The sequence below is a fragment of the Tachypleus tridentatus genome, unplaced genomic scaffold (genome assembly GCF_004210375.1).
Source record: "Tachypleus tridentatus isolate NWPU-2018 unplaced genomic scaffold, ASM421037v1 Hic_cluster_2, whole genome shotgun sequence".
In the NCBI taxonomy this organism is placed as follows: domain Eukaryota; kingdom Metazoa; phylum Arthropoda; class Merostomata; order Xiphosura; family Limulidae; genus Tachypleus; species Tachypleus tridentatus.
In genome coordinates this window covers 59,258,040-59,275,009 of record NW_027467782.1, presented here as the reverse complement: position 1 = coordinate 59,275,009, position 16,970 = coordinate 59,258,040, and the positions used below count along the sequence as shown (strand labels likewise).

General features: G+C 32.1%; 1 protein-coding gene across 2 annotated transcripts; it reads right to left on the bottom strand.

Annotated features, from left to right (window-relative positions):
• Positions 1–925: 925 nt before the first annotated feature.
• LOC143242210 (G patch domain-containing protein 11-like) lies at positions 926–13,141 on the bottom strand. 2 transcript variants are annotated; one of them, XM_076485580.1, is made up of 5 exons: positions 12,919–13,074; positions 9,564–9,787; positions 2,267–2,520; positions 1,391–1,507; positions 926–1,144 (listed from the first exon to the last, which is right to left on the bottom strand). In XM_076485580.1, exons 1-5 carry the CDS (start codon positions 12,972–12,974, stop codon positions 989–991), a joined length of 807 nt encoding a protein of 268 aa, XP_076341695.1. In that variant the 5' UTR covers positions 12,975–13,074; the 3' UTR covers positions 926–988. The 2 variants fall into 2 exon arrangements, with proteins under 2 accessions (XP_076341695.1, XP_076341694.1); XM_076485579.1 differs by having other exon boundaries at positions 974–1,144; positions 12,999–13,141.
• Positions 13,142–16,970: the final 3,829 nt, after the last annotated feature.

The window sequence follows — 16,970 nt, the reverse complement described above, 5'->3', positions numbered from 1 at the left end:
GTTCTTAAATTTCAGTAAATAAAGAAGTATAGAAAACAATTATCTTTTCTAGTTACAAACTGTGTACTTGTTTGCTGCTTGCTGTAAGTTGCTAAGCCTCATCAACTTTCAAACGTGGAAGATGTAAAATAAAATCTTTTTAGGTTTTATATATACATTTTGAAATAACAAAAATCATAAATTATTATACCAATACCATATACTTCCACTACAATTTATCAAGCTTAGTAATTAAGCTATATTTGATTCTTAAAAAAATATGAATTTTCAAGCTCACCAATGTTTTATCTTACTACTTGAAACTAACATAAAAGAAAGAGTTTGCCAAGCAAATACTTTCAAAGGCTGAGAAAATCATTTATGGGACATTCTCAGCTTTTGATTGGTTATGTGCATGTTCATGGATGAAACAGGTGTAGATATGCAAGCATTTTCAAAAAAAATGTGAATTGATTCAATAAATATATGAACATCTCAGAAAATAGAAAAGATATATTTGAGTTTGTAATTATTGATAATTTGAATATCTAATTCATAAGAAGCTATAGACTTTGCATCTGAACATCACAAAAATCTAATTTGAACCAATGCTGCATTTAACTTTTCATGTAACATGCAGAAATTGATATTTAGGGTGTGTTTTTTTAAATATTTATTTTTAAATTAAGAACCTAACTTATGTATAATACTAAATTTAAATTAAATGAACAATTTGATGCCAAACTTATATTCATACAGTCCCAAAATAGTTCAATAACATTTTGTATACAAGTTTGCAAACACGATGGCATGGCCTGTGACCATAAGACGATATGTCAGTAGGGTTAAAAGTTATAGTATGGAAACTATGATAGTAACTTTATGATCAGGTTACTAATACTGACCAACCATGTGGAGAAAATAAACATTTTGATGGATGCAATTTTGAATGATCTCGATGACATCATCACAGATAAGCTCATAACACCTCATTTGAAACCAATAACAATCATTTTTGTATATCTCTGTGTTTCAGAGTTATTTGTCTCTCACCCAACATATATATATATTTAAAATTCTCACCTTCATGTGCTGTGCCACACCATACACAATAAAAATGTGTACTTCTGAGGTAAGCTGTCAATATTTCCAGTTTTTCTGATGGCTATAGTAAAGAAGACCATTATCAATTTCTTTATATGCTAATTTAAGAAAATAACACTTTTAATCAGAAAAGAAAAGTGTATACATTTCTATGCTAATATATTTTGCAAGCACGTTTTTCTGATAATACCCATTTTAAGATAATTTTATCTGTGGAATTATTTGAAACACAAATAAACAACCTCTTACAGACTAATAGTTTTTCACCTTACTGGAACCAAAAACTACTCTAATACAGTATACTCACATCTAATTCCTCTTCTTCTTCCTTTTCAGCATTATCATCATCATCAGATTCATTCAAGTTGGCATCAGTCATTTCACTGTGTGGCCAGAACCACGGTTCATGTGGTACCTCAATATCCTGAAATTCAGTGATGATTATAACTGTTTCTAAAAATTTCTAAGCAGAAAAGAATGAGCTATATACTCTAAGTTCTTTCTTTTTAGTATGAGTTGTTTGATGTTACATTACCCACAATGTTTCTAGAATATTTTCTTAATTCACTTCAGACCTGACATGGAACAGTAAAATGTTTTTGAAATATTGTGAGAGATGAAATAATTGACAGGTTGGTGCCAAAATTTTATGAACGAAAATTGTGCATCTGTACATATATGTATACTATAATTTTGTGATTTTTTTTTATCTGAAAGAACAAACTAACTAAATTAATTTAGCAGATAATACTTATACCTGTTAAAATGAAAGTGTTTCAACTTACTGTAACAGCAGAACATTCTAACAGTTGTAGTACTAATACTAATCACTCATTTTAAAGTTACCAACAATCCTATTAGGATCAATAATGTCAATAATTTGAAATATACAATGACAATAAATGTGTTTATAATCTTTGCAAGATATTTTTTTACAGTAAATATTAGAACAAAACACAGTTCAAGGAATAAGAAATGATACAGTCAATATATATATGTATCTATCTCAAGCTATTGGTGTCAAAACTATAAATAAACCACAAAGTATCCAAAAAGAAACTTTGAAAGTTACTTTGAAAATTTTATTGAATGAGGGTTGAAGAAAAATTAGTATCTAATATATAGAAAAAAAGAAGGAGAATTGTGATCCATACCAAGAACTAATTTTTATCAACACACTTACTATGCTCTTATCCAGTTGTTCACATGCTTTCTGGCTATTTCTCAAGTCAGTAAGAAGTCTTTTCTGAGCTATTTTGTTTCTCGAATACTGTTGGAAGTTGGTTTTTGCATTTTCTGCATCTTCTGCTTTTCTTTTAACCATGGCTAGGTAAAAAGCTTTCTTTTTTTCAGCTTGAATTTTATCTTCTGCTTCTTTGCCAAGTCCAGTTCTATTTGCTTTAACTACCAGAGGTATTGGCTGTTTTATTCCCGAGTCTATTAACAATACAAGAAAAACAGTGTCTTCTATACATTTCAAAAGGCTGTTACATTTAACCTAAGCTTAGGCCACACAAGAAAAGTGCTACAGAAACCTTTTAAAAATTGATAACTTTAAACATTAATAGATATACTTGTTTTGTTCTATGTTTTACTATTTTTTATTGTCTTTTGGTGTGTTAAGAATTAACTTGTTTATTCAAACTTGGATCCATTAGTTTAAATTCATCTTATAGATATTAGCAGGTTATAATATAAATCAGGCTGTATTACAGCAAATACACAAATACATTTTATTATTAAAATTAAGTATATTGTTATTTCTAATAAATTATTTTCTATTACTATGTTCTATATAGTGAAAGATAAGTTTTACTACTTCAGTGTGCAGACAAACTATTGAGAAAAAAATTAACTGGTTCTTAAACATTAGGCTTAACAGTAACAGTAAATAATAGGCTACTGGTATTTGGTATCAACTATTTATGTTTTGGTTATAAGTTTTGATACAATGTTTACGACAAGTATAAGAGTCAAGCATTCACAATTTGTAGGATTTATTTGGGAACTGAGGACTTGCATGTACTTTTAAGGAAGCTAATAATGAAGATGTGCAATTTTTATGTAGAGTTTATACATTGGAGCCTATCATAATTTAACAAGAGGCAACGGATAGAGATATGTAAACTGTGGGAAATGGCAGCAGAATTTCAGGAAGAGCTTAAGCTTTTATGTGCAAGGAATAAATCAGCTAGTAATGACTTTCAGGAAGGCACAATGAAAAGCATTAGAGTAAAAAGTAATAAAGTTAGTTACAAAGTGCCTGTTCCGTTGAACCTGAAGACTAGGAACTATTAGATGGAAGAAAACCCAAAGGATCAGAGAAGGATGTGGATGATGAGGAGGATATAGTTATAGGTGATTCCTTGAAAAGGCACATGTGTGCAATAACCAGCATGTTAAAAAGGAAAAAAAGAATCACATCATGTATTCTAAAGATGGCTGGTATGGGTATTAAAACTTTTATTAAAATAGAGAACAATGTTAAAGTTTTCTAAACCTGAAGATGACCTAAGAAGGTCGAAACGTTGTTCTCTACTTTATCTTAATAAAAGTTTTAATACCCATACCAGCCATCTTTAGAATATACTTCTACTTCAAGTGGGTTTCTCGTCATCACAGAGAATCAGATTATCCTACCCAGTGACACAGAAGAAGAATATAACTGACAGAGCAGAAAATTTAATAAAGGGAGCTTGCAGAGATGCATTTAGTTAAGAATCATTTAGTGAAAAGTGTCATAAGTTAGTTTTATCAAAGATGCTGCCAAAATTAACTGCAGTGATGAAGCTATAAATAAGTCACTAAGGATAAATGCTTGGTTCAAGTATGAACAGCTTTTCTGGTTGATTTATGGGATACATTGAGTGGAAAAAAAGATTTATTGTAATGGATGGGTTATATTTAAATAGGGTAGGGGCAGGCTTGTTTGTTATAACTCTTAACTCAGCTATATGAGAAGAGTTACACAAGGTCTAAACAATTGTCAAGGCCAGGAAAACCAAATGCAAAATTAATAAGAGGTAAAGAAATGTTTAGGATATGTAATAAGCATAGAAGGAGTTATAAGATTAAGTTTAATTGTTATTATTGTAATACTAGAAGTATAAGAAATATAAAAGATAACTTTAGAGCACTAGTAGGAATGGAACATTTTTATATAATGAGAAAAACTGAAACATGATAATTGCAGATGATTTTGATACAGAAGTTGGTTTGAAATAAAGGGTTTCTGGCAATTTAATAGGGATGGAGTGTTAAAGAGATAACAGAAAAGTGGCTTTACACATAAAATGTGACTTTCAGGAAGTTAAAATCAGTATTATTAGAATAAAAGGAACAAACTGGATGGTCCAAAGGAATCACGTTATTCACCATGAAAACGTCCTTTGTCCTGCAGGCATTGTGGATTGTAGCATTGTCCTGCTGAAAGATCCAGTCATTTCCACACAAGCGAGGGCCTTCAGTCAATAAGGATGCTCTCTCCATCATGCCAGTGTAGCCAGCTGCTGTTTGATGTCCCTGTATCACCTGAAGCTCCATTGTTCCATGGAAGGAGAAAGCACCCCAGATCACTATAGAACCTCATCCACTGTACCATGAAGAAAATGTCTCCAGTGGGATATCCTTATTGTGCCAGTAACATTGGAAGCCATCTGGACCATCCAGGTTAATTTTTTTTCTCATCAAAGAACAAAACCTTCGTCCACTTTTTTACGTCCTATGTTTGTTGCTTCTCAGCAAAGTTCAACTGAGCTATTTTGTGGTGTGGAAGGAAGCGTGGCCTTTGAAGACATTTACAGTTTTTAAAGCCTTTCTCTCGTAGATGCCTTCTTATTGTTCTTGAGCTGCATTCTGTGTCTTTAAGGACCTTAATGTGGTTCGACAATCTGCTGGTGTGTTGCCAAACAACCCATCAAATCCTCCTGCTCAACGCTCGCAAAATTTTCTTGATCCAACCACTTGAAATTCTCATTCTGTATCCCTCAGGGTCTTTTAAGAAATTTGCAACAGCAGTTTTACTATGCCCAGTCCCACCAGCGATAGCACGTTGAGAGAGACCTTGCTTTTACAGCTCAATAATTCTGCCACGTTCAAACTCTGTCGACTTTTAGGCTTTGCCATGTTTTTACCCAATGTAACACAGGAGATGTCAGTGGGAAATGTTGACAACACTAGTGCTTGAACACAGATGCCTAAATTTCGTTACGTGTTTACTAATTAACGCTTTGTTTCAGTATGGTCTTAAACTTTTGACCAGCTAGTATTTAGGCTAATTTCATAGTGTTCACATTTTCCATATTAAGCACTAAAAAAGTTTTTGTATTTTCTCTTTTCTCATTTTCACCTTTTGAAACTCTACTCAAATAAGTGGTTGAGTCGAACAATGCAAAATACATATTTTTTCCTTTATCTTCATTTGCCTTAAGATTTTGGCCAGCAGTGTATATACCAATTCATCTACACGTTTGTACATGTTAAGTATTTGCACTATAACTTTTGGTGGAACATGTATATCTACCCAAAGTGTGGTAGACATTTAGCAAAGATGACAAGTATTTTGTAAACAAAAAATCTGATTTTTTTATGAAATATTGTTATTAAAGATTTGTTTGTGAAAATAGAGTAGTTTTTGTTACTAGTCTCAGTACAAAAAGATTTCATGTTATGATTAAAAAACACTATACTTTGTCCCCAAAATCTCAAATAATCTCTAACATTTCCTAAATACACTTCAAGTGTTTGTTTTGAGTAACACTTCAAATTTTATGTTATCTTCTATACTCTAATAACACTGCACAACAATGTTTATGCTTCGTGAACACTGTTGGGTGTTCCTTGTAGACCTTTTGGCTGCTGATCAAGAAAATTACATCCAAATTTGCCAATCACGTACTGTTTCATCAAAATCTTCAATTTTGCTACAATGGAAAAATGATATCAGGGCAAATGGAATCCTTTCTGCCCAGTGCTCTGAATGTCAAAGTGAAGAAATTCAACCAAGCCCAGGTAAACGGCGGGAGTAACTATGACTCTCTTAAGGTAGCCAAATGTCTAGTCATCTAATTAGTGACACGCATGAAAGGATTAACGAGATTCCCTCTGTCCCTATCTACTATCTAGTGAAACCACAGCCAAGGGAACGGGCTTCGAGAAATCAGCGGGGACCTGATTTTCCCGCTGATTTCTCTAAGCCCGTTCCCTTGGCTGTGGTTTCGCTAGATAGTAGATAGGGACAGTGGACACTGCAACGTGATGCACCGAACATTGAATACAAACAAAAATCAGAAGCAAAACACTTTTAATTAGATTAAACTTAACAGTATATTAGAAACATAAAAGCAATTAAATACGTCATTGCTGGTAAACAGTTAACTGTCTACTTTTCAGTGTTCCTATGTGATAAAGCAAAACCAAAACTATATTTGTGCATACCCACTAGATACCTGTCACAATCAGCAAAAACCTTTCAGGAAGCAAAACTTTTCAAAAAAATTGTTGTGCAGTGTAAGTGGAGGATATAATTGATAGAGCAGGAGATATAATAAAGGGAGATACCACAGATGCAATTTTTGTGTGGATGCTTGGTTTAAGTATGAACAGCTTTTCTGGTTGATTTATGGGATACGTTGAGTGAAAAAAAAAAAGAGATGTATTGTAATGGATGGGTTACATTTAAATAGAGTTGGGGCAGGCTTGTTTGTTATAACTCTTAACTCAGCTATATGATAAAATTTATAGTGGATGGGAATAACCAAGTGTTACAAGTGGTTTGGTATGTTCTGAATTTTGTGCAAAGCTACATGAAGGCTGTGTAATAGCCATCAGTCTCTGAAGTCATTCAAGAAGTGTGCAAATAGGATTTCAGGTTGTATCTACAGAAATACTGAATACAAGTCTATAGAAGTTATAATTTCATTGTACAAGCCATTGGTTAGGCCAAACTTTAAATATTATGTTCAGTCTTGGGTTCCTTACCTTAGGAAAACACTGATTTTGTTGGAAATGGTTGAGAGAAGGATTAGTAGAATGGTGCTTAAGATGAAGATGTTGTCATATGAGGACAATTTGAAATCTTTAATTGTTCTCTCTTAAAGAAAGAAGATCTGTCTGAGGTGCTCAAGATTGTAAAGGGAATTTATAGTATTGATGCATTGTTTTTTTCATACCTAACAGTGAGAGTAGCAGGACTAGGAAACAGGTATAAATTTTGGCAAAGTAGGAGTGATCTTTAGCTAATTAAGACAGTTTTATTTTTCTGAAGGTAGTCATCTTTTGGAATGGGTTGTCTTCAGATGTTGTGGGAGCACTAAGTGTAAATGAGTTTAAGAAAATGCTTCACAAGTATATAAATGATAAGGGCTGGATTTGAGATATTTAAAAAATATATATATTTTAGCTTAGAAGATGGAACAGCTGAGATGGACCAATAGGTCCCATGTGGTTCCAAAACATTAATGTTACATTAAATCTATCATGACCAGAAAGGTGCATTCTGCTTAAAGGGAAAAATTTAATTGTAAAAAATGAACTTGTAGTTATTCTTGGACATATTAAAAACAACACTTGAAAATTGAAATTTATTCAATAAAATGTTATTGAATATTACTTATTCAATATTATTAATCAAAATCATAAAAGAATTCAAAATTTGATTATGAGTTCATTTCATCTTGCTTTGAATGAAATCATTAGTGTCTGTAAATTTCCTGAAATTTGTCTGGCCATAATACCATGTTTATATTCCTCATGGAGAAGAGTTAAGCTAGTTCCAAACAAATAATGCTAATTTGATCTAGTAACTTGAATACAATTGTAGTTATTTCGATTCTTAGCCAACAATTGTTTCTCAATACTTGTTATGGTGTAGTAAAATTGCTTTGAGAAGTCAGCAGTTAGTGATTTAATCATATTATAAACACTGTTCCGTTCAAACATATATGCAAATATAGAATTCAGTGGGGTTTCAAGTAGAGACTGTAACAAAGTGATAAAAACCTAAGCTTGTCGATATGTTGCTTTACAACTTTAAATTACTCTTGAACTGTAATACTGCAATATGATAAGAAATGTTTTCATAGAACAAGGTGAGGTAAGTTTAGTTAAACCATGTTGTACTCGACTATACTAATTTACCTCTTATCAACAGGCCAGCTGATTATGATCTTGTTTGATTAAGTTTTATCAACCAAATTTACAATTTGAATAGGCAAAGGCCATCATAAAAAAGAAACTTAAAAATATTACATATTCAGTGAAACCTTCTGAATAGAACTTCTTTAAAAAGTTGGCTAGCTTATAATTTTGGTATGACAAAAGAAATAAATTACATTTTTTTTCAATTAAAACATACATATATAAAATTTAAAGTTATAAACATTTAAAAACTTTACAGGAAAGGTTTACAAGAATGTAAGAAAATACAAAAACCAGGAATTAAAATTACAATACAGGTCAGTATTTCTGAAAAAAAACTTTGCAATGAAATCTTTTCAAAATTTCAAAGCTGCAAATTGACACACAAATATCACATACAGAAATAAGATATTTTAACTGTATAAGCTGCTTGATCAGTAGAGTGTTCATCCAGTTCTTTTTTAATAGGGTTTGGTTTGTTTTGAATTTTGTGCAAAACTACACGAGGATTATCTACACTAGCCATCCCTCATTTAACAATGTAAGACTAGAGACAAGGCAGCTAGTCATCACCACCCACTGCCAATTCTTGGGTTACTCTTTCACTAAGAAATAGTGGGATTGACCATCACATTATAATGCCCCCATGGCTGAAAGGGTGAGCATGTTTGGCCTGACATGGAATCAAACCCACAACTCTCAAATTACAAGTCGAGTGCCTTAACCACCTGGCCATGCCAGGCCTTTTAGTAGGGGCAATAAACAAACCACACAACAGCTGTGTTGTTCCCATTACTCCAGTTCTCCCAGAATTAAGATTTTGACTCTAAAGAAATGTTTCAACAATTAAAAATAGTAACCAACGTGTTATACAAGCCAACATTATCGTAAACAAGCTTATAACATGCAAAAAATCTTAGATTCAAATTTGTCAACTCATCAAACATTTAAAATTCATATGAATAAAAGACAAAAACAATTCTTGTAAGCAAATCTTATTAGTGTTAATGACACAAGTACATATACTTTCAGGAGTGATTACTGAAAGAAAATGAAATGATTACAGCCAATACAATTTATTTCTATGTGCTTATTTGGTTGCTATTAGTTCACACAAAGAGCATCCATTAATTTCTGCTTAAGTACTATTTGTTGTAGTATTTTCTGTCTGTACAAGGATAACTAGTTTTGTAAATTGCTGATTATGATATATAGTTAACTATAATGAATCTAGCTGTCAAACACAAGAACAATAAACTGAACTTGATGAACTAACTAGTATTATCAAAACATTTTGTTATATTCTATTGCTGTAATGTGAATATACATTTAAACTATGTTACCTTTCTTTCCCAAACTCATTCCTGGTTTGTATCCCATCTTTTGCAACATAGCAAACCCTTTATTATTTTCAGGAAGAGCATTACTAAGTCCTTGTAAACGATTTTCTTCCTCTAGCTGTCTTACAGGCTTTTGAAAATTACGTTTTTTACTTTCAATTTGTTGTTTCTCTATTTCATGTTTTCTCTTCAATGAGTGGTTAGAAACTAATCCAGGTCGAATGTCACTGAAAAAAAATGTCAAAATTATATGAAAATATATTTTAATAGAAACTGAATACTCCAGAAGAAAGCCAAAACAGATTTATTATAGGGAAATCTTATCTTACTAATCTGTTAATTTATTTGTTATCTAAATTATCTAGATGACAGAAAGTCTGTGGACTTCAGATTTTTAAGAAATATTTTAATAGAGTGCCATAAAGAAAATTACCTAGGAAAGTCATATAAAAGAGTTGGTGAAAGAGACGTTAACTGTAGTGTACAGTGGTTTGGATGGGAAGAAACAAAAGGTTATTAACCCATTGTCTTACCTTCTCCTCATACTTATTTAAAATGTTTTTCCTAATCAATATGGGTTTATACATACTTAACTTTACTGTCTTATAATCACATATATAAATTTTGCATTATGCATTACAAGTTGTTCACTATATGTAAAAGTAGTATTAATGAATTCATATTTTAAGGAATAAAGTAAGGGTACAGGATCACTGAGTCCAATCAAACTTGAACAATTATAATCAAAAGCATGATCATCAACAATTTGTGGTGGGTCAGAGCATACTGATTCCCTCAATGCAAATGCTCCCCAAAACAACTCACATGAACCAAAAAATACAGGAGATGAAGGAAACACCAAAATAATAATCTAAAGACTAGTCTATAAGAAGAGCAGAGGCAGAAGACAGGAAACTGAGAACAAGGACAGAAACTGTAACATGCCTTAATAACTAAATCCATCAAAAGGGAAAAGGCCTGACACAATATGCAACTGAGAGGTATACTCAGAAGGGAGAAAAAGGCTGCTCAAATCCAAAACTTCCCAATCACTGAAAACCATGATGGGACAATCATCAGTGTATTATAATTGCTGTGTGAAATTGATCAATTTCCAACAAACCAGAGCCATCACTTCATGGGTCAAGAATTTTGGTTCAGACCCATTGGATGTGGTCGATAATAGTGCTTGCAGTAGTTGTCATCATTACAATCTGAACTGCAGGAGTGTAACTTATGAACTTGAAAAAGGATATAAAATAATTTGTAATTTTCTACAAAGAAGAATAAAAATAGTAACGAACAATGTAACTAAAGCAGAAAAACCAAGAAAGTAAAACCTTATAGATAAATTTATTAAACGTCAAGGAAAAAACACATTTATTCAATAACACTGCTAACTGAGAAGTAGTTAACAGCTGCAAAATTATTTGCATGTTAGTATGCAGATATGTAGGAGTTTCAAAATCTGCACCAACAGAGAGCAGTATGAGTAAGAAAAAAAACACTTTGTGAGGAGATAAAATAGTGTACTCAAATAACATTTTTGTAATACAAAGCAATAAGAACTAGGACTAGTTCTTGTCAGATGTTGAAGTACACGATATTACAAAGTATACTGACAGATTCAAATAGAAATAGTAGATGATCAAGAGGTTGGATTTATATTGGCTATTATCAGGGCTCCAGAGGTAGAAACATTATAATAGATAATTTTTATAGATCACATGTTCAAACAGAAAAAATCAATAAGAAATCCTGTGTTTTCACACTTCCAAGTGAAACTTTTTTCAGATAGTTCTGTGATAAACTTATTATCACGATAGTAACAAGTTACTGAATGAAATTGTATGAAGCCATTTATTCATTAGCAGACATTTGTGAAAGAGAAAAATAAATTTCATAAAAGGTTAGTAAAAAATTGTATTATATAAACAGAATATATCATTGGAATGAAGTTGGATATACTCCATTAACTTATGAAGTATTAATTGTTTCTATTATACATCTCAACAATTTACCTTGTCTTCCCATACAAATTAATGTCATCATTTATTCACCATTTCAACTGTTTACTTGTAAAGAGACACTACATAGTTTTGAATTTATGTTGTCACCTTTGTATTAAGCACTGCTTACAAACATACACACATCAATGATACTATATGTAAATATTTCTTATTGCCTTCTATCTACTGTAGGTCAAGTTCATTTGCAGAGTTCTATTACTGAACTGGAAGTTTCTGACTATCAAAATTAAGGAGACAGTGGATTTCATAATTAAAGTATACCTGAGGATTAGTAGTAACATCCAGTTTATGAACCAGGATTGTGTTACACTGATTTGTTAATTTCACAATAGACAAGATGGTATTACAATTTGTAAGTTTCCAAAGCAAAATTAAGTAATCTGACACAGTAAGCATACATACATTAGTTGTACTCAATCTGGAATGTTCAGTGTGTGCATTATAAATGCATTGATATTAACATGGTAAGTAGCAGTTTAGAGGCTCATCAGTACATTAATTTTGTATGTATTTTATTACACACCTATAACATAAATAATACTACAAAAGTGAAATGAATGTAGTTATGATTACTTGAAACATGAATATTAGAAAACTTGTTTGATAAAACATAAGCTTACTTGTTAAAATTTGATATATAAAACTAACAAGTATACCACCCAAATCAGCAAGAATTTCTTTGGGTATGGTAAAGGTAATTAAAACGTTTGAATGAGGAATAAGCCCTTAAATGAAAGATACTTGTAGCAACATTTAAGTTGAAGACTTATAAGTACGAGAAGGTTTAGCTTATAAATATTACCTTACTGTTTTAGAGCTTCTAATAAATGAAACTTTCATAAAACAATACAGTGACAAAAATAATATTACAAATCAAAGCCAGCACAAAATCACTACAGCTTATGTTTTTTGTAACGACATCACTTAGAGTTGATACTGATTTGTTAATGTTACCAGAATGAAGCAAATAGATAAGGTGTGATTAGTTTTTCAAACAGAAAATTTTTTTTTATTAAGTGTCACACAAAAATCTATGAAACTCAGACTGCTACTATATAGATGTATTCTCAATATCTTAAATTTGTGTCCAATACGTTAAGAAATTTTAATTATTATTTATAATCTGACTGCCTGCAAATATTTAAAAATTGTTATCTGGTTAGAACTTAGGAATTTCAAATCTCAACTTTAGAAACGTGAATATCTTCACTACATAAGATTAGCGTCATATTCTAGGTTTTACAGTTACGCTTACAACTGAGCTATACTTAAATTCGATCAATCTTAAAATTTTATAAACATTAATCTACAACTTAAAAATGTAATACTTTGTATATAATTTCTTCACACTTCCTCTGCTCAAACAAAGAGCAAAAATAATCATGTGGATTTTAAGTTTCGAACATACTTTTCTAAAGGAACAGTGATAAAAGTGTCTGACATGTAATCTACTTCATCCTCCTCCGCCATGTTAAAATAAGGGCACGAAGATTACGTAATTAAAGCTTACTTCACTTTATTGACAACTTTTAATACCCCGTCACAATCTAAATGTAAACGAATATTACTTATTATGTCAACTATGATATATATATACTCGCAGGCATAAGGAGGGTCTTTCTTTGCGCCCCCTACGTCGTAGAAAATCATACGATTTCCGAGGGAGATTGCATAACAAAAAAGGAAAATAAAAAAAAGAAAAACAAGGGCAAAAAGATAAAAACAGGAAGAAATATGGATCGGATAGAAAGACAAAAAAATCATAGTTAGAATATCAAGATTAAGGTATGATTTTTGTTTCTTCTTCACCAATTTCCTTACCGTCGGGGCGCCAGCGCATGAATTTTAGTAAACAGTTGAACAATGGATCAAGCGAAATGATGCAATGACCTCTTAATTCTGCATCATTTTTTTTTCTTTTACGTCTCCTTAGTGTCGCTGGTTCAAATCTTCGTCACACCAAACATGCTCGTCCTCTTAGCCATGGGAGCGTTATAATTGTTCAGTCAATCCCACTATTCGTTGATAAAAGAGCAGCCCAAAAGTTGGTGGTGGGTAGTGATGAGTAGTTGCTTTCCCCTACACTACTAAATTATGGATGGCTAGCACAGATAGTCTTCGTACAGCTTTGCGCGAAATTCAAAGCAAACCTTGTAGTTAAATAATGAAAGTATATACAGCCCGGCATGACTAGATGATTAAAGTACTCGACTCGTAATATAAGGGTCGCATAGACAAATATATAGAACAATTTTATTCTGTTTTTTTTTAAATTAATATTTATAAGATAAATATATAAACAGAATAAAATCTTCTCTTTTTATAATTAATATTTATCTTGTATAAAGTATTTTTAGTAGAAAAGAATTTTTTTTGTATTTTAATTAGATAATAAAAAATATTTTTCTTAATTGTGTTATTAAATGTTTATTTTAATATAAATGCATTTATATTTTGTGAATAATTTAATAAAACTTCATACATTAATTTTTAACCATTTTTTTTGCGTCTTTTACGCCATTTTCTTGGGTATTTATTGTCAGGGCATGGGGGACTACTTGAACAATGAGATCATTCCCTGCTTTACGTCGATTCAAAACTTACTTACATCTTACCATTGGACAAGAAAGACCGTCTGATGTCGCCTTTTTGAATATTGAATTCAAAATAACATTTTTTATAGTAAACAAAATGGAAGAGATGATCACTGCTTTTGCTAATCAGAAGAATCGTGAAAACGTATTTTTTATTTGTATTTTATTTGGCCGTATATTACATGCGTCAGTAAAGGAAAAAACTATGTGCAAAGAAAAATTTGCTCTGCTGGACTAGCCATATTTACAGACATCTGCTAAATCCAATATAATGAAACATTTCACCCAATACCAGAGCTGATAGAATAACAGGTAAATCACATCACCAAAAAAGAAAAAGAAAAAAGGTAATTAGTTGAAGTTCTCTAAAGCTATGCGAGAGTTATCTATGCTAAACGTTCCTAATTTTGAAATGAAAGACTATTCCGAAGAGAGAAAATAGCTAGTCAACACCATCTACCACCAACTCTTTGGCTCTTCTTTACAGGCCTGGCATGGCCAAGCGCGTAAGGCGTGCGATTCGTAATCCGAGGGTCGCGGGTTCGCGCCCGCGTCGCGCTGAACATGCTCGCACTCCCAGCCGTTGGGGTGTATAATGTGACGATCAATCCCACTATTCGTTGATAAAAGAGTAGCCCAAGAGTTGGCGGTGGGTGGTGAGGACTAGCTGCCTTCCCTCTAGTCTTACACTGCAAAATTAGGAACGGCTAGCACAGATAGCCCTCGAGTAGCTTTCTGCGAAATTCCAAAACAACCAACCAACTCTTCTTTACCAACGAGTAGTGTCATTAATCGTAGCAAATTACACCACTACCACTGAAAGGATAAATACATTCGATTACGCAATTCATGTCTAACACTCGCAGACTGCGAGTCACATGCTATACATACGATACTATGGATGAATTGCATTTGAAGGTTTTGAGTTATACGAGATACAGGAGAAAAAATAATAAAAACATTGTTTCAATCATACAAACCAACAGGAACTATTTAAAAAAGAATAAAACTCAGATGTGTAATACTAATTAAATAAATTTATAAAAATGAAAGTAAAATATACACAACAAGTCAAAGTACCTATTTACTGGAGGGAGATTATGTAAAATGATGATTAATGAAAATTTATTTTAGAAATGTAATGTTACTTTCCTTATATGCTAGTGTAAAACACGCCTACAAAAATACAAGCGACAAGTGTAAAAAAACATCTCTTCAACAATTTCATAATAAATTTTTTCGAGACCCATGTTTTGTAATAGTTATTTATCTTTCTTCCCCTGTCAAGTATTTTACACCTTCGTATAATGTGAATAAAATGGGGAATATCTTAAAATGTTCGCGCTTACTCCGACTCCGAGTTGTAGTGAAAACGTAAGACCGATAGTTCACATTAATATTTGAGTAGGCCTTTTTCAAACATTATCTTTAAATTTGTACGTTTTCCTAATACAACTGTGCACCTGAGACTAATATTAACACAAAGTGAAGCTCCTTCATTGATTAAAAGAGAAAGTAAAAGTGTAGTTAATTTGAAAAACAATTAAAAAAATGTAAAAGTTAAATATGTTTTTCTGTCAAACACAGTTTCAGTTGTTTTCTTTCATACAGAGAGAAAGTGAGAGAAACTCTAAAAATATGGAGATGCCATAAATCAGTTGCCTTGAAATTTATTGCGTTCACAAACACTCAGGCATCGTACATTCACAGAAAGTGTGTGACGGATTGTTTTAACGTACGTTCAAAAAGAGAAGTGAAATAAAGCTTATCTATGGCTCGTGTTACCAACAAACTGCGCGTGCAGAAGGTTGATTTGGCCCTACTACCTATCTAAGTTTCATTTTACTTACAGCACTGGTATTCACTTTCTGTTCGAATGAATATAGGAAAATTGTATAATTTATTAGATTTTGTGAATACCTTTTAATATCATTGTTCGGCTTGAATTTATGCATAGAGTCAGTTAAATTTATGAAAAGTGGAAAAGATGTTTAAAAAGAAATGAAAGTGTACGAATGGTTACATAAAAAAGGTGTTTTAAAAGGAAGGAATAAGCATGGTGTAATAAAAGTTTCTTTGTACAACTTAACGGTGGAACGTGTCCCACATCGTGTCTTTGCCAATCTTCGTTTATTTTACCAGTTGTGAAAACATTAAGTCATATGAATTAAACTTATTAAACGTTCTTTTGCTTGTCATATAATGATTAGAGACTCCTCGAATTCGAAATTTTGGAGGCAGTACGTGTACTATAAGGTATATTTATACGACGCTTGAAGAACGAGACATTCGTGAAGAGTCGTAACTTCTGGTCACTTCTCTTGTAATGGCGTGAAAAGTCAACAGGATTTCGTACGTTAGCTTTGTAGGTGAATTAAAATGCGGTGAATAACACCCAAAGTGTTTTCAGTGTTTAAACATCGTCGCTTAGTTACTCTCCTTTCAAAATTAGAAATATCACAGAAACACTTTTGTACGTACCCGTAAACTGTGTAATATCATGAACCCAGAAAAGGGAAGAAGGCACAGAGCGGCTATTGGGCGTATTTACGTGTGAGGTTGTACATAGAAAGCTTTATTACAAAATGCCTTTTCCCACTTTGATTCCTCAATTTGTGATGCACTCATTCCTACACTTTCAGTTTCTTTACATATTTTGTTCTCATTGTCTTGAGCTGTCTTCATACCGTGCCCAACGATTTATGCGTTCTTCAATCGTTTGTTTCCGTATACAATATGTATAACATTATTGTGGGTGTGCGTCGTAATTTTACGTTACGTGCAAA

Excerpts from the sequence above, each read along its gene's own strand:
- LOC143242210 (XM_076485579.1), bottom strand. The coding sequence starts at position 13,060 with ATGGCGGAGGAGGATGAAGTAGATTACATGTCAGACACTTTTATCACT. Across the intron at positions 9,788-12,998 it reads ATCACTGTTCCTTTAGAAAA|TGACATTCGACCTGGATTAG; the intron begins GTATGTTCGAAA and ends ATTTTTTTTCAG. Across the intron at positions 1,508-2,266 it reads AACAACTGGATAAGAGCATA|GATATTGAGGTACCACATGA; the intron begins GTAAGTGTGTTG and ends ACTGAATTTCAG.